This window comes from Helicoverpa zea, chromosome 8 (genome assembly GCF_022581195.2).
Source record: "Helicoverpa zea isolate HzStark_Cry1AcR chromosome 8, ilHelZeax1.1, whole genome shotgun sequence".
In the NCBI taxonomy this organism is placed as follows: Eukaryota; Metazoa; Arthropoda; class Insecta; order Lepidoptera; family Noctuidae; genus Helicoverpa; species Helicoverpa zea.
In genome coordinates, this window is record NC_061459.1 from 953,905 (window position 1) to 981,880 (window position 27,976).

Here is a 27,976-nt window from a genome sequence, read left to right on the forward strand (position 1 = left end):
GGTAAAAACGCAGAGCAATCATTTTAACTACTTGTCTAACGGATATGATGATGATGATGATGTCCTCCTAGCCGATTATCGGCTACGGCGGCTGTTCTCATGTAAGGAGATCAGCCAACTGCGCAGGACATATTATAGTGCACGAGCATACAGGTGCACTCCCTATTCCTTCACTCTCATAACCCGATGGGACGGCAATCCGACACGAACGTGAACGAACGAACGTGAACGTGAACGTGACGTGAACGGATATAATTATTATAATGTGCTACTAACCACTCTACCCGCCCAGTAGGTAAGTCTTTGATAGGAATCTGTTAATTATTTTTATTCCATGTTTTTATCTAGCTGCATCAAGGAGGTCTTCGCTAAAATATTATAATCGGCCGGTTGTAAGCAGACCAAAAAAAGAAAAAAAAATAGAGTGCGTTCCAGATAAACCAAAACAAGCAGCACATTAAGCATATGTACGGTTTTTACCTATCTCTTTCAAATATTATGAAATTGAATGCGACAGAAATCTAACCAGAGAAATGACTGACAGCACAATTAATATTATAATGACATTGACATTTCCAAAGGCTAATACCTTGCAAGCGAGCTTTGTGACATATCCCACTCCTGTCCAGAACTGCTCCTGATGCTGTTGATGTTCATTAATCAAAACAATATTAAATTATAAATTGTGGCCTATATTTAGGCCACAGTTTGTATGGTTGTGGTATATATTATATGTTATGTGTTACTAACATTTTGTTGTTGTTTTTATATATGTAAATATATTTCTGTTTGTTTCAGTGCCGTCCTACTAACACATTAAGTTACACAAGATCGGCCACAGCACCATCTTAAATCAATATATATATATTTTTAAATTTATTTTAATTAAAAGCACTTCTTGCTTCTCATCCCACTTGTCATTGGCAGAATCGTCGAAATTGTCATCGACACGGATTGCCATATACAAAAATGGAATAGAATAGACATAAATGATGAAATGTCAACAAATATTGAATCCCGCCGCCTTAACGTATTGCTGCAAAGAAAAGACTGCTTTATGCCGCTATATAAATATATTAAAAATACAATTGGAAAAATATGAGAAAAACAGAAGATATGATAATAAATAAACAAAGGAAAATATATATATATATATATATCAAAATGAAGATTTGGCACAAAGGCTAGAACGCCATGCCATTAAAAATTAAAAAAAAAAAAAAAAAAAAGACATTGACATTTGACAGCAAAAAATAAAACATGTGCGACGCGATGTATTGATTGATGATTGTTGAATAAAAATTAAAAGAAATATGATTATTGTGATGTAATTTAAGTGTAACTATTGTGATATTAGTGTTATAACTTACAAGTTTGCAAAATCCTGCTCAAAAATGATGGAACATGTGAGGATGTTTGATTGGTAAGCACGATCTCTTGTTCTTTTACCGGTTTCTAAACATTCCAAAAATAGTATTTGAGAATTTAATAAGAAAGTTGAAATCTACATTAATACTTTACACTTGCAACGTGATCCTCATTCCGCCGCATAATATGCCATCCATGACAGTCAGTTTCCACGCAATTTCTTTGTTACCTGTACCACTTTCAAACATTAAATTTAATAGTTATATTATTGTTAAATATGGGCAGTGGGTCGTCTTAGGGCTGTGGTACTAAACATCTAAGTTGTCACTACCTTGCTATAATGTTCCAACACACAAATAATGAGGTGACACCTATCTATTCATGCCTTACCTATAGCTATTCAAAACCAAGTTGCTCAAAAGTAAAGCTGTTTAAAAGTAAGTGTATGTTTACTTCAGGTGTGCTTCAGTGCATGACCAATACTTTGTGGAGGAGGCAGATCTAGACAACTGCAACACAGAGAAGATACTTAGGAACAAGTTCCTTGACCCTCTGCTGTCCAGTGACTCTGACGATGAAGAGAGGCATAATAAGATAAACTGGGACGAGATATTTAAGAATAAACAAGTGAGTACACTTCTGTGTTGTTCTATTATGTTCTAATTAATTTCCATATAGATTAATTTAGTCCAGTAGTAGTAGCCAACCCCAACAAAGTTGGGAAAAAAGGCTGGGATGATGATGAGTAAGAGATATGTGAAACAAACTCATATTAGTAAATAAGTGATCTAACTACAAATATCTTACTTACCTATTGTATTGTAAAAATAATATAACGTAAAATTTATTCTGATCTAACCTGTGCATTTACTTACAAATTTTTTAGGAAAAAGGTTTAAGTTATTCTTCGAATCTTCCTTCATATGTTTTATATTTTAGATCCAGAAGCACAAACTCTTCGTGCCATGTCTCCGACAAGTGCCGGCATACCCCAAGCTATCCAGCATGGACTTCCGCAAGCATCTGCAGTTCCTCAAAGTGCTGAGTGCAGACAATCCTCACATTTTACCTGATCTCTTTATTGGTAAACCTACAAGGAATGATATAAAATTATTTGAGGTTAGTAATTTAAAATATTGCATAGAAAAATTATAAGTTTATTTAAGTGTCACATAACCAGTTAATAATTTTATCACATGTAAAAAAGGTTTACTTTGGTATCATGAAAAGTAGGTTGCACCATTTATAAATATAACTGACTTATTAATTTGATCCACTCAAAAAGTTTTTTCTGCAATCAACAATATTTTTTTAACCATATTACACAATTTCAGACTGCAAAAGAAGAATACCTAAAAGAACAAAAAGAGTACAAGGAATGGGCCAAATCTCTCTGGACAACGGACCACTGTATCCGAGCCTTACGTCCCAAACCTACCATAGAGACGGTATATGAAGCTGAGTACAAAGTACGAGCTCAGCGTGTGCAGTCACTGCCTAAGAACTATGATATCGCTGCACAGATACCTCTTGAAAGTACCAAGAGTAACTGTGAAATAGTGCTTAAACAGGAACTGATTAGTGTAAGTATTGGTCATTATTTTGGTCTGAGCTTTTGCTGAGGATTTAATTTGTTGATTGTAAGTCAGAAATAAGTAATTTTCTGTAAATATAAGCCTTTGAGCTTATTTGTGATTTAAATTGATTAAAGTACATAATCTCTTCTTTCTTTCACTTTTACTGTTTCTTTTAATATTATATCTTTCACTGACAAGCTTGATTTTTACAGATTTTACTACCTACTTGATAATTGTTCAAACAATTTCTTATGATGTATTGTATCTTTCAGGTCCCCCTGTCCGACATGGCACAAGTACAGGTTCCAGATAAAATTACAAAGGTGTTCAGCATCATCAGACCTTGCACTGTACCCGAGCCTTGCCATAAACATCCTTACCAAATTGTATTGCCAAGTAAGTTAAACAAGTAATTTTACACCTATTCAGTTAATGTAAGACTTTCTAATCGTTATTGCATGTCTCTAAGTAAATAGGTCTAATCTACAAATGTTACTGGCCTAACAGTCTTAAATTTTTCCTTTAGTAGGACCCGTCCCGACCCATCCATCAACCCATCATTAAGAACATAGCTATCTAAGGCATCCATCCATCAAAGTCGTGGTGATCAGTCCAGTAGACCAGTGATGTCTGGTTATATTTGTTTGCAGATTCCAAAAGTAGTTCTAAAAGACATGATAGGAAAGTTATTCCTTTACATATTTTACATAAATATATTTTTCTTGTAGATGAAGACGCAGTATCAATGTTACCTATAACGGAGATACACCGCGAGCTAGCATCGTACGCGCTGAACAACGGCGCGCATTACATCGCCAGTGAGAATGCACTCAAATGTTTAGTGCAGTGGAATAGACATTGGTTGTTGCCGCTGTCTGTCTGCAATACTGTTGGGCCTGGTAAGTGTGTATACTAGCTATATTAATATCTTGCTAAATATGTAATTATTTCATACTTGGTTGAAATAAGTTTTTAAAAATGTGTTGTGTTGTATTTTATATGTATAATATTGTACAAATTATGTTTTTAGTTAACAAGTCAATTGCAAGTATACCAACTATCTTTCTAGCCTTTTCCCATTCCCTTTTTATATTGGGTTTGGCTTCCAGTCTAACCGAATACCGCTGATACCTTGGGCACGTAATACTCCTTGCTAAGATTGGTTGTCAGACTTTCTTGCTTCTGATTACCTATAACGACTGCCAAAGCCGGTACCTACCATTGATTACCTAATTTGTGAACAAACAGACGGCGAGGCAGTAAATGTGGTGGTGCTGGGCAGCGAGTTCTCCGTGAACAAGGAGGCTGCGCCCGTCAGGACATACAAAGCTTTCAGACATCTGCTCGAACACGCGCTTATACCGTGAGTCACAACTTTCAACGCTCCATTACATTCAAAGAATTGTTGCCTAAATCTTCTTCCAAATGCTTTCTTTACCTAAAAATAAGACAAAGAAATGTTGAATCTTGTGTTTATCTTCAAGTTCCGCCTGTAATGATGTGCCTAACATTCATAGAGTACTGAAAACATTTTTCATGAAGTGTATAATGATTATTTTTAGAGATTCATAATGGCTCCCTGAAATTGACATCATCTTAATTACCTCTAAATAAACTCTTAATTAGAAACATAATTTATCTCGTTAAGACATCGATCAAGCCGTGTTGTGTTTTTTAAATCCTAAATACTGTTGAAAGAAATATTTATGTTTTGAAATATTGTCCAACATTTATCACTTACCTACATAACTCAACAGGTCATCAGAAAAAGAGAGGGTACTAGAAAACAGCAAGAACAAATCTAAGAAGAAACACACATCGTCTCCTAAGTTCGACGTGTCGGCGGCCGCCATTACAACTGACGTGGAGATGACGAGTGATGACGAGGACCATCACTTGTATATCGATGCCGGTATGTTTATGTCGTCTCTTTGTTTTATTGTGAAGTGTCGAGTTTTATGTTGTAGTTTTTTGGCTAATGTTTTTTTTAGAAAATTGTATTTATAATTATTTAGTTTTATAAATGAGTTAAAAAGGGAAATGATTTATTTTCCCAAAATAACTCTGTTTGATTGATCATTTTTGGTCTTATATGGGTGAACTAAGTTTTGAAAATTTGTTATAGACAATTCTTTAACGATTTTGGCCAGTGGTCAACCGTACAAATTTACTGAATTTATATTAAAAAATGTGTTTAATTTTCGTATTGATTTATCTTTTATTTCTTTCTATAACTCAGGAGAAGAAACCGACATGGACTTGCCACTATCATCTCTGCTCAAGGGGCAGTCGAAACGCATCAAGAGTTCCCCGCGCGTCGCCGCCAGCCCGCGCTCCCCCGCCGCGCGCCACGTGACCCGCGCCGCCGCCCGGCGAGCTAGCGATGACGTGGGGGATATAGGAGTCTATACTTGCACTTGTAAAGGTATTATACATTATTTTTAAAATCTTTATGATCAGGCAACTATAACTCGTGTTCACAATAGAGATCATGACAAACGGAAATGTTATGATGGAAAATCTTCTAAAAAAGTAGCGTTGTCAAATTGCAGGATTTCGGGGGATGAAGCACGTTACTGGCTCCGTCCTCCATACGCCTTCTTAGATACCACCCACCCACTTTTTTAAAACCCAAATATCTTCGAGAGATGTATCAAATGTCGAAGGCCTCGTTGCTAATTATTTTTTTTACCTAGAAAACTCCTCACCTCCAGATGCCATAAGGCCGAGGCCTTATGGCATCTGCGCTCATCTTTCCTTCCGTCGTAATTTAGACTGAACCAACTAAGTATAATTAATATTTATTTGATTTTAACCATTGCACTTAGTAAACATACTAAACACCATCTATTTATCTTTTATTCGTTTCCATTAATAAAGCAACTATAATTTGTTTTATCTCAGACACGTTATTCGAGCAGCCTCCACGTCGTTCGTACAAAAGATGGCAGTTCAGGGACAAGGCGACCAATGAACACCATGACATTATCGTACATTGTGCACATAAAACCAGGGTAAGTCAATTACATTACCATTATTTAATATTTTTTTAAGCCAATCATCATCATCATCAGCCTATCGCAGTCCACTGCTGGACATAGGCCTCTCCAAGTGCACGCCACTGAGATCGATTTTCGGCTTCTCGCATCCAGCTCCTGCCAGCCGTCTTGCGCAAGTCATCACTCCACCGTGCCTGAGGACGTCCTACACTACGTTTGCCGAGGCGTGGTCTCCACTCTAGAACTCGTTTACCCCAACGGTTATCGGTTCTTCGGCTAATATGGCCAGCCCACTGCCACTTCAGCTTGCTGATTAAGCCAATATAGAAATTCAAAATCCTCTTTTCTGTATAGATATTTAAGTTTTACATACATAGTTAGTAATATGTATTTTGTGACTAATTATATGCTAAAGCTAAAAAAAATAACAAACACATTCTCAAACTATGGTCATTATACTATTAGTCTGATATTATGTTTAGTGTTTAATTTTTTTTGCAGGATAAATCAGGTGAAATAATACTAGAACCGTTACCAGAATACCAGATGGACTTAGGAGCGAGCGAGCAATCCGCTGACAGTTTGCGCAGCATCGCGCTCTCGCTCGCTCTTAGGAAACAAGCCTCAGTACTTAATGGCAAGTGATCTTAAATATTTTTATGACGATGTACCACAGAACTGCACTCAGCTCGTAATCTTGTTTTAATTTATACGCAACTTCAATTTTAAATATAGTCTCAATAAATATCGTTTTCGCGATAAAATAAATGCGCTTCTGTATTTTAACACGCTTATATTAGCTTCACTTGTAGCTATATATGTAATTTTTCGTGAGACGTTACATAAAAAAGCCAGGAGTAAAATGTTGGGGCCTTCAATATAATAACTCAGCTCCCACGTGGTGATTGATGAAAGCCATCACACTAAGTGAGGTGAAAGCCTTTCTGTTAGCCCAAAGTAACCTTTCTCTTAACTTCCTTATTTTATTTGGCTCAACAAGCTGGTTTTATCCTTGTTCCGATGTAACAGTTTCCAGTACATAGAGTACCCTTTATCTACAGCTCGAATAGACGGTCAAACAGGCGACGTGGCGACCTTCGAGAGCCTTACCTCTGAAGATTTGCAGCAGCAGCACTCGGAGCTGAGGAGACAAGCACTCGGCTCCGTGCAGGCGGCGCTGCAGCAGCTGCAGGGCCTGCTGCCAGGAGACTATATCCTGCAGCATGAGGTTAGTCAGATATTATACTTAGAGTCTGCTGAAATAGAGTATAGACCCAATACTCCATTTGATTAGGCACTTATCTGTAGATCTTGGAATGTAGTTATAAATTAAATGTCGCTGAAAATCAATATGAATATAAAATTAATTTATAATTTCTTTAAGTATGTATCCTTTTAAAAAGTGCTTAAATATGATAATAGATGTCACCTTACCATCATAAGTTAAAAAAAACATGATAAACATCTGCAATTTGTATTCACTTTATATACCCATTATTTGGATCATCCAGCTTTATGATTTCCCGAGCCTTTTCTCAACTATGTTGGGGTCGGCTTCCAGTCTAACGGGATGCCGTTGAGTACCAGCGTTCGGATCATCCAGCCTACATAACCAAAATGTATTCTCCAGCAAAGTCACGGGCCGAACTGTCTCCTGCTGTCTCCTGCGACTAGCGTCACCCCGCAGCTGCGGCTGAGCTTCGACAGCACACAGCTGGTGGAGGCTGATGAGGCACACACTGTCAAGACTGCACCTGTGCTGTGTGACGTACTGCTGCCTTATCATAAGTGAGTCTTGCATAATTTTAACCGCAGACATATACTACAAGGTACAATTGTTAAAAAAATATATTTATTTAGCGGCATACAAGCAGTTCAACTACTTAAATAATCTAAGTAGTAAATACTTTCACAACCCATGTTTCACAGTCGGATCATAGTTAGACCCGTTATCAAAAATAAGGCCGTTTTAAGATGCGACAGTTCAACGATTGGCTAACCATCCAACTGCAGTACATGTATGCAATTTCTGGATAATATTAATTTCGTAAAAGGAACCGATTTCTTTTTACAATGTTAATTTAAATTACCAGTCCAAATATGTTTAATTGTAACCACGCAGACATCGCAGAATTCTGCCATGCACCTTCACCCCGTACGAGAGCCAACTAGCCAAGGAGTCTAAGAAGCCACAGTCTAAGAAGAAATCTCCGCCTCAAGCCATCAAGGTAAAGAAACGATCCAAACATAAACGTAAAAAACTCGCCACTACAGAAAACTAAGGTACAGTTTATACCATGTGATATTTAATGTTTTCACAAAAGCAATAAAATTATATACAAAGCAAATTGTGACTTATTTCTATAACCTTTGAGCGGAAAATTGATGAAAACTTAAATATTTCATGGTTCGCATTGTCGCGTTGTATCGACAAGCGTATTGAAATGCTATTTTTTGTGCTAGCTACACAGTAAGGTAAGATATTTAAAATTATCGGGTTCGATTCCCGTACGTAAATATTGAAAAAACTTTGGTCCAGAGTCGTGTAATTTATATCTCGTCGTGGGAAAAAATCAAACAAACAACCCCATGGCGGTGTATTGGTAAAGTTGATCGCGACATTTTCATCGTATTTGGCCTATCCACGCTATTCTTGTGGATTATATTCAAAACGGCAGCGGTCGGTAGAAAGCGTTCAAACTCCATTCTTCGTAACTATTAGGCCAAGGAAGTGCGGATTATATTAATAAAAATAGTCCAAAATGTATCGATGTCTCAAAAATCGATTGATATACGTCTTTTTAAGCGAAAAGAAGCGGAACCAGAGTATAAAGTATGCCCGAACTACCGACATCTGTCGTGTTGAGTGTGAACTAAAGGCATAACGTGGATATGTCGAGTTTTATTCGCTCAAATTCGGGTATCATGTATGTTATGTAAGTTTGTTTTGTTAATCTGATCTAGAGAGAAAGATACACACTTTACTGCAGGTTCTATTATTTAGCGAAATACCTACTATATAAACATTGCCTTGCACCAATTAATTGACGTACTTACAACTTACTTGCAAATAGTGCAAGTAGCAATAAAAGATTGTAAAAATATTCATGACCAGTAAAAGGAATTTTCTCCTGTAATGCTGCAGTTTCCTAGCAAATACAATATTTTTAGCTCCATTTTAGTTTCCCAAAATCTTATCTTAACATCAATATCACGTTATATAAATTTAATCACAGACCTTCGCTAAATAATAACCCTGTAATAAAAGCTCGCCATCTTTCTCTCTCCTCTAAAAGTAAACCACTAATGTTCCTCTGCCTGAAACGGCTTGAATTTTCAGGTGTTTCCACAGGAACATGAGAAATTCACGAACTGATACAGAGTTTAAAATGTGCCTTCAAACCGCCAGTGATCCTTACTGAGGTGAGGCGGACACAGCCACGGGTCGCTACTAGTTGTAGGGTTATCCATATTAATCGAACCTGTGATTGTCAACAATTTTCTTCAAATCTATGCTAGAATAATAAAGAAGAATTAGTTTTTGTTTGTACCCCAAAAGGCTCCGAAACTACTGAACGATTTGAAAAATTCTTCCACTGTTGGAAAGGTACACTCTTCCCGAGTATAATAGGCTATATTTTATCCCGGTACGGGCAGTAGTTCTCACGAGACGCGGGTGAAATCGCGGCAAAACAGTTAGTAGATGATATATTTTATGAATAGGCAAAATTATTTTTTGTTTGTTTGTCTTCTGTTTTCAGTTTAAAAGAAAGCCGCGAGTTCGTCCCTGTCGACTCGAAACTTAGTTTATATAGAGTGGGTTTATCGACTTAAATGTTTTTTGTTAATATTTTATTAATTTGTTACTTAACTAGCTAGCCGTTACAAGTCGTGTAACTCCTATAATGAACGGCAAAAGTTTTGTAATCGAATAGAATATTATTATTTCAATTATAACTTGTAAGCTCAAGTATAGTAATACCTCAGTATGTATTTAAGTAAATGACATGTATTTACATTATTATAAGAGTAATAAAAAATAATATTTATGATTAAATTGAAGACAAAGAAGCATTTATTTAATAGTGAAAGGCTACTAACATAAGAGATATTTCATTACTTCATTAGAAAATCAAATCGCATTATAAGAAAAAAAATGTGGTTAAAGTAATATAAAAGTGGTTGGAAATAAATTCTGCGAAAATAAACTAAATATTTTCATAATAAAAAGTAGGCACTTGCTAAAATGGTCACCCTAAGGATTCTTTCAGTCATCGTAGGCACATTTTAAACGTCACGTTTCAGTTCACGCAGGTACCTTACGCTCAGTACTAAGGAACGTTCGGATGTTTGTTTGTTTCACATGTGGACATCTTGTCGTTAGTGTGAAGCGGAGCGGCCGGCACGCGACCACACCGCCAAGGTACCAGGGTTATACTGTGCCGACCTTACGTGCCATTGCAGAGATTAGACTGGTTCTACTGGGATATTGTACCTTATAGCTAAGGACTTAAAGTTTAATTTAAGTAAAAGTTGTGTTTTTATGCTTCATCGATATATGATGCAGATGTATTCTACTTTTTGTTGCGTTCGAATTTGTTTTTGTTTTCATTATTAAGTACCTATATTTTGGCACTAAATTCCTGCAATTATACGTTATATATTTATGATTACTCAGCCATTGTTCCTGGTAGAACTACGTAACTAATCTCTGAATGTATGTGAGTTTGAGACGGCGCACGATTCACGAACTACTATTTAACATCAATCAACGGAGAAGCCTATATGTTCCAGTAACATCAGAAGTGGACTGCTATTTTTTGTTGTAAAATCAACTGCACATGTAACTTTATAAATACAATAACCATTATATGCTGTTTCAGTTCCACATACGTCTTGATTAAGACATCATTTAATAAGTTATTAATTGTTAATTTATTACCTTTTAAGCTAAATCGTTTTTGCTGTAAACTTTTATATTTCACCTTTTGTGTTATGTAGAACTGAAACAACGATCAAATTCACCTAAAATATAACTAAGTAATCCCTCCGTTGATTGTATAAGTTACTTATAATATTGACTTCCATTTAAAACTTCAGAAAATGGGAACAGCCGACAAGCTTTTTGTCCGCCGTCTTCTAATGATAGCTGCCTGATACGCCACCCAGTAGTCATCATTGGACGACATAAAATTGCCATTTTAACCGACTTTCCAAAAAGGAGGTTATCAATTCGGATATTTGTGGTTTATTCTACCAAAATGATATTTTGTCATATATTTTTTCCTCTGGCAATTATGGCGGACAAAATGTAACAACGCTCTCATCGTTTGGGAGCGAATATTCAGAAGTGGGTCTTCCAGTGGCGGATTTACACTTGTAATTATTACAGAGCTTAAGTCTCTGACCTCCAGACTAGGGCATGCAATACCGGTTAACCGGTTTCGTTTTTACCGGTAAATCGCCCATTTTTGCGAGTTTTAAATTACCGGAAAAAATAATATGAAACCGGTAATTTACCGGTTTTTACGTTTTTCTGATAAAATATAGCAATTGTTCATTTAACGTCAAATCTTTGTTATGTAGCCTGAATATAATGTAATGTTGCATACATTACGTATTGTAAGAGTGTTAAAGTTGCTGTTTTTTGGGAAAGTAAACTTGTGTGTCCTTAACTATCTCTAGGTTCGATACAAATCTTCTTTCTCATTTTAATTTATAAAATCTAAACACATTGTATTCATTTGGTTATTCTGTTTTTCCTCATAGCTGTCAGCTCATACTAGGTACAAATGTAGCTAATGCTTATTTTACCTTCTCTATGACCTTACTGAGCAAGGGCTTTTACTTCACCACCATGCGGCAGCTCTGAGGACACGGTGGAGCACACAGTCCAGGTGTGCACTGCCTAGGAAGGGTACCGCCGTGTTGTCGTCGAGGCAATAGGCAGCGGCGACCTTTCGCGTCCTTCCCTGGTTCAAGCCATAGTCCGGAGCTAGAGGGAATGGGAAGCCGTCGCCTCCTTCTGCGAAGCAGTCATGCTCGAGAAGGAGACGGCGGAGCGACTGCTGGTAGCACCTCTCATCCCAGCCGCTGTAGTGAACCAGGAAGACACCACGGGCGCCAAAGGTCGAGAGACGACTCCAGGCCACTGTAGGCGTCGGTCTGTGGGCGGTGAGTTCGGGTGGCTCATCGTTCCACCGTCTGCATAGACAACAGACCCGTGTCAGCGGCGCGCGTTGTTCCACAGGCTCCTCAGGGAGATGTCAGCAAACCCAGTGGGGCCCAGCAGGGCCAAGGCCTGACGGGGCCGCGGGATTGTTCGAAAGAGTTACCGCGACCCAGGTCCATAAAACGCCTACTAAAAACATGGGTTTTAGTCAGAAAGAGTCTGTCATGTGATGATTTACCATAAAAAAGGGCTTTCACTTCAATGCAAAATATATTTTTTTACGGTAATTCTTAGCGTTTATCCCGTCTTGTGACGGGGTCGGCTTTCCGTATCTTCCTTCTTCCACTTCGCTCTATCCTCCTGAATAGAGGGAAACTCTTCGAGTTTGCAGATTTTCATGTCATTCATTACGAAACTCAACCACCACGGTTTCGGCCTGCCTTTGCGCCTTTGACCGGGTATATTGAGATTGAGTATCACATTCACACTGCCGATGTCCTCAGGTGTGACTCCTTTTTACATGTCCATACCATCGCAGCCGTTTCTCTTGCATTTTGTCGGCGACATCGCGTACGGATGGTACTGACATGTTTTTTGTTACGGCCCATGTCACAAAAAACGTTTACTACCTTATACTTTGCATATTTATTTAGTTTTTGCTTTAAGACTACCCAATCTTATTGTTATAATATTACATTAAAAAAAAATTACAAAAATTACCGTTTTACCGGTTTACCGGTAAAAATATTTTTATTACCGAATTTTTACCGGTAATTTCTGTTTTACCGGAATTGCATGCCCTACTCCAGACTCATGAGGTGCCCCTCCAAGGAATATACCAGAGTATGTTTAGCAATGAATATTTCAGAAATTGTGTTGACTCATAAAATTGTAGGGTTTTGTTCAAGAATAAGTAAAAGGCACTGGAGAGGCCTGTGTTCAAAATTGAATACCATATCTTCGTGTCTTATGTGGGCGCAGCTCCTAAGTACTACGTAATTACGAAAGAATTTTCCAGGAAGATACTTTTATGTACTCAACTCAAATCTATTAAAATCCCATATAAAAGGGGAGGATCCCTAATTGTCATAATATGTGACTAAGTTCCGTATATCCCTTTTCAGCCCACCGCCACTGCGACCATTCATTCATTACAGTATATTAGATACACATTCTATAAAAAGTTAACATTTTAATTAGTGGGAACAATTTTAGTTATTAGTACAGTAAAAGATTTAACTTTGGCTTGATGTTTATGCTTGAAACTTTTGTAACGACTTGACTATATTGCATTGCCAGAAAATATTTTTAACCTAATTTTGATTTTAAGTCACATACAAAAATACTTTTAAAATTTTGGAATTATTTGCAGCTATTAACTAATTGGGCTGTGTTCGCTTGAAATAAAACAAATTAATTAATAATTCGCATATGCAAGCCAAAGTTAATCTTTTGATATAAATAATTATTCCAAGTGTTATGGCGATGTTTTTGTTTCAGTGGCCCAAGAGGAAGCGAAGCAAGAAGAAGTGGTGAACACACCACGGTGACATAAATAATCGTTAATTATTGATAATAATTTATTATTGCGTGTTTATATAATCATTTCATTATAAATCTAGTGATTAAATAAATAATGTATTACATCTTTTTCTAGTATATTCTTCCTTAATACTGCTTCTATATAATATGCTTTAAGCAGCTTCGTCAAAGTAGCCGTCCAGTTGTGCAGCAATCTGTAAGAAGCGAAAATAGTTGTTCTAACGTTGTTGTTGTAACTTCCTATTATGTAGTGGGCTTAGGCTTTTAATTAACCCTAATTTTGGCGTGTTCATTTTGAAACTAAGTACACATATTAAAGATCTAACTAGACGCTGTGAGTGCAGCGTGAGGGAGTGTCAGACTCTTTCTGACCCACCATGTTCCTCCCTTATTCCTGTATGTATTGGGGCCGCGGCAACTCTCGTCTTGAAATGAAAAATATATATATATATATATTTTAAAAGAATTAAGATGTCCTACCTGCACAGGCGTATACTTGACATATTTATCAGGGTTCTTGCTAAACGGAGCCGCAACAGCGCGGTCATACAGCGCGGAGTATCGCGGCAGCAGCGCCTGCTTGTTGTCGCGCTTCAGAGCTTCGCGGAGCTCGGCGTCGGGCACGCTGTACCCGCGCTGCAGACGGGAGATCTCCTCCCACTCGCGGTTGAACGACTGACCCAGATAAAGTAAAAATTAAGACCAATTTTCACCGGCACCATAAATCTTGCTTAAGACACGTCTAGACGGACTACATTTCTGTGGCTATGTATGTGTCAGCAAGACAGTGGTCGGCAACATTGCAAGCAAAACTGTGTTGCAGTATTGTACAGTTTTGCTTGCAATGTTGCCAACCACGGTAAATGTATCGGAAATATTTTCCAAACAAGCCGATAGATTTTCATATGCTTGCGATAAAGCATATGTAAATCGATCGGCTTCCAGTCTAAGCCGACACAGTTGAGCATACAGATACACCATGGAATGTCTTGTTAGTTCTTCAATATTATTACTACAAACACATTTCACTTTTTTCCAAGTGAAGAATAACAGGGACTTACAGAAAACTTATCCTTGAGCATCTGCCTGTCTTTGTCACGTAACTTAGCAGGTAGAGGTTCATCCAGCACTGTATGTGCTAGCAGCTTGTTCCAGCTAGAACAATAAACCATATTTTACCAAATTACGACCTATCATAAAATACAATAATTTCACATCACCTTATTCACTAAAATAATATAGAAAAAGAACGTTTTTTTAGGGGCTTTTATTCTGAGAACATGCCAGCCACGTTAAGCGAAAGGTGTGTTATACGTTTGTTGCTACTTCACTCGCAAACGCCTGTTTAGGATTTTGATGAAACTTGGAAGTAATATAGCTCATTCATCAGAATAGCATACAGGTTACGTTTTATCCCTGTGGAAGAAATAGCTCGCATAAGACGCAGATAAAACCGCTGTCGGAAGCTAGTTTAATATTAACAAAATTCTTGCCCTTCAAATACCTCTGCAAGTATGCATTCTTGTGTTCCTGAATCATGTCCCTGTAGTTGGCTTCGCATTCCGGCTCAGCGAGCATCAATACATCTAAAAGACCACTGCGTTGGAGACCCTGACAAATAAGAATAAGTTATTATATCTTGTAAAGTATTATATTTGGGTCTAGTAATATGGCAGAGAATGGAAGAAAAAATATTATATGGCGCCTTACCTGCAGTAAGTATAAAGTATTGTTCAACAGGAATATAGCTTTCAATGCGTCTGGATACTGTTCACTTTTATTCCTTAGCGCGAAGTTTAGTTGTGCCAGTACTTTACCTAAAAGGAAAAAAAAAAAAAAAAACTACTTACTACATATATGATTCCAAATCAAACCATAGAAGCTCAAGGGCGGATCCACCGTTGTGGGCACGATGGGCATGCCCACAACCTTATTAGACTTGTGACCTCACACTTTTACGGTCTTTTTCACCCCCATAACGCCCTCTTTCAGCACTTTCTGGTTAAGAAGAAGCGGTGAAGAACAAACTTCCCAGCAACACAGATGTCTATTACCATACAATTATTATTATTTTCAATAGGCACTATTTTAAATTTTGTAGTTGTTTTGGTACTGTTTTGTTCTAAAACTCAAAAAAATTTCGCGCTCGCTACGCTCGCGCTTTTTTCCCTCATAAGTTACTTTTTTTCCTTGTTTGGGTGATTTCGTGTTCTAAGATTCCAAAATTTTGAGCTCGCTATGCTCACAGCTTCTTAATTACACAGTACTTTTTTACACGCTTTTTATTAGCTTCACCTGTATGTTTGTATGTTTGTATGTTTGTAGGTTTGTAACCGACTTCTTTGGGCGCGATTTTGACCCACTTTAAACGGCCAGATTTCGTTCAAACTTTGTAGATTTATTGAGGACCGATGACAATACACTAATTTGATAAAATTATTCTATTTTTAACCGACTTCCCAAAAAGGAGGAGGTTACACATACACATCGATTACTCCGAGGTTTATAGACCGATTTACGTGATTCTTTTTTTTTTCGACTCGGAATAGCTGCCAGTTGGTCCCATAGTCATCAGGTCAGGATCTGATGATGGAAACCCTGAGAAATCGAGGGCAACCTTCGAAAGTTGTAGGCATACATAGGGTAAAAACTTGACACTCAGGTGTACGCCTAAAAGCACTATTCAACTGTGAAGATTTAGAGCTGACCTGATGATGGAGACCAGAGAGGGTCCAGGGAACTCGACAACTGAATATGTAAACTACCTCGTGTTTGGGCTTAAATTATTTGTATTGACAAGACCTTTGCAACAGTGAAGGTTTGGAGCTGACCTGATGATGGAGACCAGAGAAAGTCGAGGGAACTCGACAACTGTATATGTAAACTACCTCGTGTTTGGGCTTAAATTATTTGTATTGACATGACCTATGCAACAGTGAAGGTTTGGAGCTGACTCGATGATGGAGACCAGAGAAAGTCGAGGGAACTCGACAACTGAATATGTAAACTACCTCGTGTTTGGGCTTAAATTATTTGTATTGACAAGACCTATGCAACAGTGAAGGTTTGGAGCTGACCCGATGATGGAGACCAGAGAAAGTCGAGGGAACTCGACAACTGAAAATGTAAACTACCTCGTGTTTGGGCTTAAATTATTTGTATTGACAAGACCTATGCAACAGTGAAGGTTTGGAGCTGACCCGATGATGGAGACCAGAGAAAGTCGATGGAACTCGACAACTGAATATGTAAAATACCTCGTTTGGACTTATATACTTTGTATTGATGAGAACTTCCCACTTGTATGGATAGTGACAACTATTCGTATCACTGAAAAGCTTTAAACAAAAAAAAGTAGAAAATAAATAATAGTTTAAAAAAAACTAAAAAACACGCTTTTTATAGAAAACCGAACTAAAAAATACAAAATAAATTTTAACGAATTTCAATTAAGAAAATAGTGTTAAAAATTTCAATGAATATAAATTAATAATATAATAAAAAAAAAGCGTGGGGTGCTTTTTAAGATATTATCGAAATGAAAATCACTCTACTCATATCTGTCAATAAAATATTTATAACTATTGACACCATGCACCCCACGCTTTTTTTTATTATATTATTAATTTATATTCATTGAAATTTTTAACACTATTTTCTTAATTGAAATTCGTTAAAATTTATTTTGTATTTTTTAGTTCGGTTTTCTATAAAAAGCGTGTTTTTTAGTTTTTTTTAAACTATTATTTATTTTTTTATAATTTCTTTAGGTAATTTGTGGCACAGAACTCAAAAATTTTATACGCTTGTTTTCTGCGTCTTCGCTTTTGGTTTTATAACTTGGTACCTACAACAAAATCAAAAACTTTTCCGGCTTGCTACGCTCGCGCAAAAAAAATACTACTCACAATCTTTCCATACATAGGGGTGCTTTAGCAATGATTGCTCCCGGTATATTTTTTAAATCGGGTCTGACTTCCTCCTAAGTTTATTTTCTTTCCTAATGCCAAAGTCCTGATGCTCAGAAAAAAGAAAATAGTTTAATTCAAAAGTTCATAAACGACTTGCATGATTGTTAATGAGCATGTTCATGCTCCGATTTATAGGTACTTAGCCGATTTTCTAGTAGCTGTGACCACAACCTTTTTTGAGGGCTGGATCCGCGCTTGTAGAAGCTGGACAATATTTTTTATATTCTGTACCTTTTTTTTTTACCTATGGCAAAATATTTGTCGATTCTGCCAATTCCAGAAGTAATGTGTCAAATTTCTGTAATTGATTTTCAACCTTATCCCTACAGTAAACGGTTCAATATTGATTGGGAAAATACAAATTGCAGTAACTTAATGAGATGTAAAAATAAAGTTCTAGCTTTCTAGCTGAGAACTTCTAGATGTGAACATTAGTGACTCAAAAAACTTACGCATATAAATAGCCAACATGGCGGCGTTCCTGTCATGCACTCCGGACAGCTGGCTGACCGCGCGGTTGTAGGACGGCTCTGTAGCCAGCGCTGGTCCTGTACCAAATGAAAGATGATTTAGGGAAAACATTTGTCATTGTTTTATACTTAAAATACTAAAAATAAATATACAAAAACTATGAACTTTAAGTATTTCAATCGTAAAGAAATGGACTAATTGAGAGAGAATTATAGGTGATGTCTGAGCAGTTCTTAGAATTGAAAAAGCCACATCTTTATAGTGCCGTGAAATTATGGCAATACCGTCCCTGATCGGGGAAGTGCGTAAAGCTCGAGGAAACTGTGAACATTCACAAAGGCTTCAAAGCACTAATGCGGAGCCGCCTTTATATCTAAACACGATAAAATATAATGGATAGCAATACATAAGCAGATTCTCTCTCACCGATAGTATTGGCATGGCTGGCGAGCGCCTGGCAGTGCGCGAGCGCGGCGGCGGCGAGCTGGTGCACCGTGCCGTCCACCGGGCCCGCCGCCGCGTCCGACCTGACGCCCTCCACCCACTCCTCCAGCGACTTTATACACTGCGCACGGAGATATGGACATTGTTCAATAATGTCAAATAAATAAATAATGCCAGGACACCTTTTCACACACGGTCGGTTAGCCCCATGGTAAGTTGTCAATTAATTTGTGTTATGGGTACTAACATTTTAGTTTTTTAACACAGTAAGTAACATCGGTAATTTTAGTTTTCTTTCTTATAATATTAAGTTTTATTTTATCTTTTAATTTAATGTTAAGTATGCTCCGTTCTATACTGTGTTGACAAGTTTTTAACTTATGTATGTTATGGTTAGTTAAGCTCCATGTTTGGCAACCATATGTCATAACCGGCAGAATGCACGTATTAAATATTTTGCTCTTTGCTAAAAAACTAAAATGGAGGTGGGCAGGTCATATGATTAGGAGTAATAAGGATAAATGGTGTAAGGACGTAACAGAGTGGTGCCCGAGACAATACAAACGAAGGAAAGGGAGACAGCGTCGTAGATGGGAAGACGATTTCAAAACAATAGCGGGACAAACTTGGACAAGGCAAGCGCAGAACCGCATCCGATGGCGAGCTCTAGGGGAGGCCTATGCTGGACAGCAAGACAATCTTCATGTACCGGTGTCAAAGAATTAATTGTAGTACAATTGTAAGGAAGATTGTTAAATAAAGGCTATTATTATTTTTGTTTATATTTTTTTTTTCTCGGCTTTTAGCCGGACAAAACTGGTGACACGGGCCTAAGCCAAGTAGTCATCAGTGGGGTTGGTGGTGATACTAGGACTGTTTCTGTTCAGTCGTATAGATTGTGTGACAGGGTGTGTATGTGTATTGGTGTAAATACTTGTTGTATCTATTTCGCATTGTAGGAACTTACGGACTAGTCTGCACGTGTTTAGTATTACTGCTTTCTGCAATAAGTGATATGTGTACGGAGGAAGATTGAGGGAGGTGAGTGATTGGTGTAGTTGTTTGGGGATAACGCCGGTCGTAGATAAGACTATGGGTACTATTGTGACTTTTTGTAGATGCCAGAGTCGGCTTATCTCGTCTTTTAGTTCGGAGTATTTACTTAATTTTTCTGCTATCGTTGTTTGAAGATTGTGTGTATTGGGTATTGCGATGTCGATCAAAAATCCGGTTCTATTAACTTTGTCTATTAGGGTAATATCTGGTCTATTGAAGTGTACTGTGCGGTCTGTAAGTATTGCTCTATCAAAGTACAGTTTTGTTGTAGGATTCTCTAAGACGGTTTCTGGGTTATATCTATACATATAATAAATCTGTAAAAAAAGTGTGTCTGTACATTGAATATATTAAAAAAATAATAATTGGGTAGGGTTTAGAAACAGTAATGGAGCACAAATCCAAAAAAAAAATCTGTCTGTTTGTCTGTATGTCTGCATGTCTGTATGTCTGTTTGTTTGTACACGCTAATCTTCGGAACTACTGAACGGATTTCAATGATTCTTTCTTTGTTGTATTGGTATTAAACCTGGTCAACATATAGGCTATAATTTATCTTCGAAACTTGAAGACCTGATGCAGAACTCCAACAGACCAACAAAACTATAAGAGATACAAAATTGGTGCCATGGCAAAAATTGTTTCATGGGATGAGCATTTTCTGCTGAGATAATAAATTTGAAGATCTGGAACACCTGATGTGGAACTCCAGGAGCCCAGCTAGACTATAGCATATAAAGGTATGACGTCTTAGCAAAAGTTGTTCAATCTGATAAGTACTCTCTAATGACTTATAAAAATTGAAGATCTAAAACACCTGATGTGGAACTCCAGGAGCCCAGGTAGACAATAGCATATAAAGGTATGACGTTTTAGCAAAATTTGTTCAATCTGATAAGCACACTCTATTGACGTATAAAAATGGAAGATCTGGAACACCTGATGTGGAACTTCAAGAGCCCTACTACACTTGAAATGTATATAAATGAATATTACAAAATAGGTATGGTGAATCAAAAAATTAAGTCGTAGTCAGAGCGGCTGAAGGGCGAGGATATCTCGGCGGATTTAAAACGCAGATCACGCGCTCCCTGTGGGTCCAGCATCACCGGCCCACTCGCCACTTACCAGGACGCACCTGCCCTCCGAGAAGGGCTACTAACCATGCTCTAGCGACTCCACTCTGGACGGCCAAGCCAAGCCAGAGGCGTGAGACCTACCCCCGTCATGGTTCACTCCGGCCGGCCGGAGATGGGAGACAGTATACTCTCCCTGGAGCACTCGGTATATATGTCACCGTAAGATTACAAACATCGTTAGATTACAATCTATCTCGAGAGATTGTAAACTGTCGAATTATTGTGAACCGTAACATCTGATTGCAATTTAACGCATTATTTTTCGCTATATTATAATCTATCGACGAGAAATTGTCAAATTGTCAACTGTCCGAAAGCTCTCCCTGATTGGTCAGTCTTTTTGTAAGATCGACCAATAATCCGTTCTGTTCCCATGGAGTTCCCGTAGAGTTAGGAATGAAATAGAGGTGTCAGTTAAATAAAATAAATGCTCTTCAAAAATTCTTCAAGTATTTATTATTTAGTACGAGTATGTAATTAATATTCCTGACATATGGAGAGAACAAATTGTAACGAAATATTTATTCTTCAAACACAAATTGAAATTGGAAACATATTGATTTCTGACACTTACGCGAATATTAGACATTTAAATAAAACTACTTTTACGGATTTTATCGCGGTTATATTATATTATTTAATCCCGACGTTTAAAACCGACCGCGATAAAATCCGTAAAAGTAGTTTTATTTAAATGAAATTGGAAAATTATAAGAAACAAAATAATTAGGTAGTTTGTCTTCAAACACAAATTCGTTCCTAACTCTACGGGAACTCCATGGCAACAGAACGGCTGGTCGTGATTGGTCGATCTTATAAAAAGACTGACCAATCAGGGAGAGCTTTCGGACAGTTGACAATTTGACAATTTCTCATCGATAGATTATAATATAGCGAAAAATAATGCGTTAAATTGCAATCAGATGTTACGGTTCACAATAATTCGACAGTTTACAATCTCTCGAGATAGATTGTAATCTAACGATGTTTGTAATCTTACGGTGACATATACATATAGCCCCGCGGGGTCGCTACTCCCCGTCATCAGCCTCAGATGTCCTGCGGTGCTTATATCTCATTATTATTGTCGTTATTATCTCAAGAGCCTTTGTCCCAATTATGTTAGGGTCGACTTCCAGTCACGATGCAACTGAGTACCAGTGTTTTACAAGGAGCGAATGCCTATCTGACCTCCACAACCCGGTTACCCGCTCAACCCAACAACAAAAACTGGTCAGACTTACTAGCTTCTGACTACCCATAACGACTGCCAAGAATGTTCAATGACAGCCGGGACCTACAGTTTAACATCCCCTCCAAATAACGGTCATTGGTATCCAAAATATACATAGAAAGTACATACGAACTTAGAAAAGTAGCATTGGCAGGTACTTGCCAGACCTGGAATCAAAGTCACACGCTCATACTTGAGAGATTGGTTCTCTACCCACTAAACCACCACGACTTCCACTAAGTCACCACGACTTAGTCATCTAAGTTATATTTAATTTTTTTTACGTAATAATTTTTTTTAATACGTGCAATATTTTTATCACACACAACTTAAATGCGGACTAATTAGAATCACTACTTTTATCCCTATGGTCACGCCTATTGCGCTTCAGTTCGCAGCGTTGTGTTTAGTCTGCTGTGCTTTTGCCGTTGAAGTACAAAAATTAAATATATGGAACGTTTCTAATGGTTATGCGTATTCCGTTGATTTCAAGTCAACGGGCCCTTAAAATTCAATATCAGACGATTCAGATCTTTGATTTTGCTGACTCCGTAGTCGCTGGCATAAGGGACTGGATCCGCGTACGAAGTCGCGGGCAGAAGCTAGTTTATAATAAGGAATTTATAATAAGGAACTACAGAATCTATGAGCTTGTATTGATGGGCTAGGTTTTGGTGTATAACGTTGGCTACTTGATCATGTCTATGTTTATAGTCAGTTTGGGCTATTGATTTGCATGCACCTGTAATATGCTGTATGGTTTCTGGGGCGCTATGGCATTTCCTACAAGTGTCATTATTTAAGTTTTTTATAATGTGTTTTCTGAAATTTTTGGTCTCTATTATTTGGTCTTGTATCGCTATCATGAAGCCTTCTGTCTCCGGGAAGAGTTCGCCTCGATTAAGCCATGCGTTCGACGCCTCCTTGTCGACATTAGTTTGGCATAAATCGTGACGATATCTTCCGTGTAGAGACTTTTGGCTCCATTCTAACAATTTTGTTTTGTCATCTATTACTTCTTCATTTTTCTGTGAGTTTGTGTCTGTTAGGTTGAGAGGTGTAAAATGTTTATCGTTTTGTGTTATGAGTTTGTAGAGCGTCGAGGATGCGGTTTTGGAAAAGAAATATTGCCTAAGGGTTGCGATCTGCCTGTTGTGTAGATTTAATATGTCGATCAGACCTCTTCCTCCTTCTTTCCGCGGTAGTGTATTATTATAGGTACTAACACAACTGATAAACTACATATATACATATTTATAAATAATATTGTAACACCCAGACCATGGCCAACAAGCATGCTCATCACACAAATGTCAAGCGAACCGGGAAACGAACCCGTCCGGCATGGTGACCATTGCGCCATTGAGCTCATCAAACGAGGTGTTAGTTTAGCATCTGTATTATAATAGAGAACAAAATGACGAGCGAAAAATGTTATAACAGAATATCTAAGAAAGTAGCGTAGTCAAAATGTAACCGTTCGGAGCATAAGAAACGTTATTGGATGCGCTCTCATACGCATTCCCTGGAACCCGCAAGGAGCTTGAAAATGTCCTATTGCAGGTCAATATGGTACCTCCCCTCATCTTTCTTTGATCCGTGGATATTTGGTCATTGGCAAAAAAACGAAAATATGTTGTTGATATAGCAATAGGTACACAATACAGTTTTACCAACCATCAGCGCAGCGTCGCGTCGTCGTCGTGGACACCCTACACATTGTGCTAGGCCTAATGTTCGAGGGTTTGACGTGCCTAGTATATCTCGCTATGTACTGTAGCTGGTATACTCACGTGAGCCTGGCAGGCGTGCAGCACGGCGGCGTAGGGCTGCGGCGAGGCGGGCGCCAGGGCCCGCTCCAGCTCGGGCTGCAGGCGCTGCAGCCGCGCCAGCACCGCCCAGCAGCCCGCCGCGCATGTGACGCTGCTGTACTCACGTGAGCCTGGCAGGCGTGCAGCACGGCGGCGTAGGGCTGCGGCGAGGCGGGCGCCAGGGCCCGCTCCAGCTCGGGCTGCAGGCGCTGCAGCCGCGCCAGCACCGCCCAGCAGCCCGCCGCGCCGCCGCAGCGCGACGCCGCCCGCCGGGACCGCATACACGCACGCTGGACAAACAACACTTCATGAGGGTGGAAACATATAAGCAACAATGCTGTATTGTGGACGGTCGACGAACATAAAGTACCATCTCGACGAGCGAGATAATCATGGCGATATTATCGTCGGGCCACGTATTTGTATACTCTGTAAATGATGCGAATGACAGTGGTAGGCGCGGCGGCGTCGGCTCGCTGTAGCAGCGCGCACGCTGACGATCACAGCGTCATTGCAACGTTGCTTATCGTCAAGCAACGAGGGACGCTCTGTGCAGTTCGATATCGAGAAATTCGTATACTCGAGGGACGGGGAAACCCACGATAGCGAGTAATCGCGGGCCGCCTAGTCGTTAGAATTAAATTAAAAAACAGTGCATATGTAGTATCAACTTTGTAGATGATCGCTATATTAGCGCGTCTACTAAAATATTTTCATTAGTTAGAGCTTCATTACGAACAAAAGACCAACGACACGCTGGACGTAGACCACTCCTAAAAAGTAATTTTGAAAAACCGTGTTCATAAATGAAATAACTAGACCTTTTCAAATTAAAATACTTTAGATTTTTTTGAGCACGTAGGCATAATAGCTGTAACCACAATCACGATAACCAACCTCAACATCAGCGGCCAGTATAGTGAAGCAGTCCTTCAACACGGCCCCCAACAGTGGGGGCAGCCTCGGCAGCGGCACCAGCCCCAGCAGATGTCGCTGCTCGTGCCGCGCCAGCCGGCAGACGGCGCCGGCCACCGTGCCCGCTATCTCCGCCTCCCACTCGTCTAGGGCTTCGCTGCTGTCCTCTGTATCTGGTTGGAGGATAGTTGTTCGTGATTAAAATCTCATTTCACAAGATATAATTGTTTATGAGAAGATTCATGCCTGTCTTCGAATGTATTAGACATAAAGTCTTATAAGAACTATTTGATTATGTTGCTGTGTATTGCTGCATTTTTTTATGTTACCAGAGCATTATTATTTTTCGAAGTTAGTGCGTGTACATTAGTGAGGACGTTTAAACAGATCGCGATGGACGTATAGAATAAGCTGTAGCCAATTGCAAGCTGCAATTGCCAGGGACAGAAAAGTCCTATTATTGTTTATAATTTGTAAAAAAATCGGTTATTTTGGTCTAACAAAATATGGCCTACTTACAAGCTTCACAAATGGACTTCCTTGGTCCTACAGCGAATCCAGTAGTTTGTTCCAAAGTCTGGGATGCTTTCATCATTATCTTGTTCGCGCGTTTCTCAATACTAAACCAAGAAAATTAAAAAATAATTTTACTTCATAGATAAGGTCAGTAAAAAGTATTTAAGAAAAATTATCATATCTTTACTTACACTTTTTGCAGTCTACTTGTTCTTCTCTGGGTGCTGTCTGTGCGATGTAAGTGGTTTTTGGCTCTCTGTTAACAAAATCAAACTCTTTTAATTATATCGTACTCGGTCATATTAAAAATGCGCTCTCTTGCGAAATAATAAGCATTAATATCCGGCAAAATGAATGAAAATATAATTATACTTTTCATTTCAGCTGAGTTAAAACTGTATCGAGCGCGTTAGCTTACAAAATTCGAAATCAGCATTCTGATACACTGGTCTTACGCAAAAAAACTTATTAAGAAGGCGAAAAATAGGATTTTTTTTTTAATTTCTGTTTCGAAACTTACCATAAGCGGCGACGCAGCCATAGACCTGGATTTCAGATAATCCTTGAAAGCCACGAGCGAGCTCTTGGCAGCGGGCGCGCGGATGGCCAGCAGCTGGTCGGCGGGCGGCACGCCGGCCGCGCTCAGCCAGGCGGCGGCCGCCCGCATGCTCTCTAGCGCTGCGGCCGATGTACTGCCGCTTGTGCTTACCGATACGCTGTCTACGCTCGAGTCTGGGGAAGATGGAGTTAATAGATATTAAATAGACAAGCTGTAAAAACTTTCATGACTATACTTTCATGATTACATAGTTAAGTTCTCATTTGTTGAAATGATCAGTTAAAAAATTATTATCAATCTGTTGTATGCCAGAGTGCAAATATGTGCAAGATACTATTGATTTTATATATTCTTATAATTACTAGGATATGAGTGATTAACTGTGTTAACATTTTGGAAAATATCTCCAAAAGATCATAACAAAAAATCTGAAATCACCAATCCATGTTGAGCAAATAATATATATATAGTATGTGTATTGTAAGTTAATATATAGTTAGTATATAAGTATTGTAAGTTGATAAGAGGCAGCCCTAGAGAACCATAAAAAAGCTAATGATGAATATTGAGTGAAACTAACCTTCCTCCAGTTGTATCATGTCCATGAGGGTTGTGGGTGACAGAGGCCTGGTGTTGCGGTTCAGCAGGTCTTCAAAGGCATTCTCCAACTTGGAGACACCAGTATTGTATAGCTGATTCTGTAGATTGAAACACATTATTAGTGTCTAGCTATAAACAAGCAATTTCTAGATATTCCAGTCTTCATAGCACTAATTAATCTTATTTGAAAAATAAATAAAAAGAGTGCAGTCAAGTACTTACAATGTTTTCAAGTTCAACACTCTGTGGGTTGTTCTTGTTGAAATATCCTTGTGCATCAGCCAGTTTATCCAGGGCCTGCAGAAAATAGAGATAAAAATAATATAATATAGATATTTATATACATTTTGTTTTTTTTTGTGTATTATATCTGCTTATAAGATTTGAAATATCAAAGTCTAGCTTCACCAATCATTTGTTTCTGTTCTCTTTATTGAGATTTACCTCAAGATAAACGTTGAGAGACTCAGTGGTGCTAGTGTGAGGTCCAGCCTGGATCAGGTCTGCCAGCTCTCTGGACACCATGTAGTAGTTTATCACATGGTCCAGGGAACGGACTGTGCGCTCCATATCTGCAAATAAAGGACAGGATTAACATAAGATCATATAGATATACAAATCTTACCACTTCCCATTTGCAAGCAATTTTCAACTCTAATGCCATGAATTGAAGAACAATCTTTGCACAAATTAAAAATTTCTACTACCTTTTTCACATTGTGTACTTCCAATCTTGGTTACCATCAAATTAAGAAACCCTAAGAAGCATTTTCTAAAGCAACATTTAGATGTCTTACAAACAGCTATATGCATTACTAAATTGTTTTGCTTACTTTGATGTATATGCTGCAGTCTAGCAGTGTCTCCATACAGAGGCAGTACAGCAGTCTCCAACTGTTGCAGCCTCTGTTCACAGGCTCCGAGGACGTTGCACACGTCATTGGCAAGAGTTGAGCTGCGCTTGGCAGCAGCTTTTAACTCTTGTATGTTTGTCATTTCCTGCAATAATATATTTTTTAAAGCTTTCTGATGTGACTGTGTGCAAGTACGCCAAGAGAAATACTGTAGGAACTGAGGAACATAGGTAGTAAGAATACTGATTCATAATACTTAATGAAAAACTTGACACGCCCCCAAAACATCACTATAGGTACTATTTGCTGAACGTTATCAATTGTAGGATAGCTTTCGTATTAACAGTATAATATGATGTTTAGATTAGACTGCTATTAAGGATAAAAAGTAAAATAATTCGACAATAAAAGTATAAACATACCTTTCGTAACTTCATTTCTATTTCGAATTTCTTCTCTACGGCGTACATCTTGGATGTTTATATTAGAACCTTATATGCAGTACTCTTTTAGTAAAACCTCTGCTATCCTTAGTTTAAATCATAGCATATAACACGTCATGAAAAATATTAAAATTGATTACAATCAGTATTGAAAATATTTTGGCTTTCTTTTCAAAGAATTTGACAATGTCACAGTGACACAGACACACTGACTGAAGTTTTCACTGTCACTGTCAGCCGCTGCTACTTACTATCAGCTGTCAACCTATTAAATAATATCGTACAAGTATGGCCCAATGGCCCTG

At 38.3% G+C, this 27,976-nt stretch overlaps 2 protein-coding genes across 5 annotated transcripts; one reads left to right on the forward strand and one right to left on the reverse strand.

Annotated features, from left to right (window-relative positions):
• Nucleotides 1–1,073: 1,073 nt before the first annotated feature.
• On the forward strand, nt 1,074–13,767 carry LOC124632414. Of its 4 annotated transcripts, XM_047167250.1 has the most exons (16): nt 1,075–1,423; nt 1,827–1,995; nt 2,308–2,487; nt 2,703–2,951; nt 3,218–3,341; nt 3,674–3,844; nt 4,194–4,308; nt 4,703–4,857; nt 5,185–5,370; nt 5,850–5,959; nt 6,446–6,581; nt 7,006–7,172; nt 7,575–7,732; nt 8,067–8,172; nt 10,329–10,367; nt 13,617–13,767. In XM_047167250.1, the coding sequence occupies exons 1-16, from the start codon at nt 1,395–1,397 to the stop codon at nt 13,650–13,652; spliced, it is 2,130 nt and encodes a 709-aa protein (XP_047023206.1). In that variant the 5' UTR covers nt 1,075–1,394; the 3' UTR covers nt 13,653–13,767. The 4 variants fall into 4 exon arrangements, with proteins under 4 accessions (XP_047023205.1, XP_047023206.1, XP_047023208.1 ...); XM_047167249.1 differs by lacking the exon at nt 13,617–13,767 and having other exon boundaries at nt 1,074–1,423; nt 10,329–11,158; XM_047167252.1 differs by lacking the exons at nt 10,329–10,367; nt 13,617–13,767 and adding an exon at nt 9,285–9,845 and having other exon boundaries at nt 1,077–1,423.
• On the reverse strand, nt 13,683–27,872 carry LOC124632416 (exocyst complex component 7). The gene is made up of 17 exons (XM_047167253.1): nt 27,651–27,872; nt 27,208–27,373; nt 26,819–26,946; nt 26,597–26,671; nt 26,355–26,472; nt 25,736–25,947; nt 25,407–25,471; nt 25,219–25,319; nt 24,682–24,872; nt 23,910–24,074; nt 18,527–18,665; nt 18,082–18,177; nt 15,369–15,475; nt 15,163–15,269; nt 14,720–14,813; nt 14,139–14,333; nt 13,683–13,852 (listed from the first exon to the last, which is right to left on the reverse strand). The coding sequence occupies exons 1-17, from the start codon at nt 27,696–27,698 to the stop codon at nt 13,811–13,813; spliced, it is 2,049 nt and encodes a 682-aa protein (XP_047023209.1). The 5' UTR covers nt 27,699–27,872; the 3' UTR covers nt 13,683–13,810.
• Nucleotides 27,873–27,976: the final 104 nt, after the last annotated feature.

Coding starts and splice junctions, on each gene's coding strand:
- LOC124632416 (XM_047167253.1), bottom strand. CDS start 27,698: ATGTACGCCGTAGAGAAGAAATTCGAAATAGAAATGAAGTTACGAAAG. Junction 25,472..25,735: donor TGGCTGCGTCGCCGCTTATG/GTAAGTTTCGAA, acceptor TTTTGTTAACAG/AGAGCCAAAAACCACTTACA. Junction 13,853..14,138: donor TCAAGTATACGCCTGTGCAG/GTAGGACATCTT, acceptor CGCTTCTTACAG/ATTGCTGCACAACTGGACGG.
- LOC124632414 (XM_047167249.1), top strand. CDS start 1,395: ATGATGGAACATGTGAGGATGTTTGATTG. Junction 7,173..7,574: donor ACTATATCCTGCAGCATGAG/GTTAGTCAGATA, acceptor TGTATTCTCCAG/CAAAGTCACGGGCCGAACTG. Junction 8,173..10,328: donor CTCCGCCTCAAGCCATCAAG/GTAAAGAAACGA, acceptor TCTTGTCGTTAG/TGTGAAGCGGAGCGGCCGGC.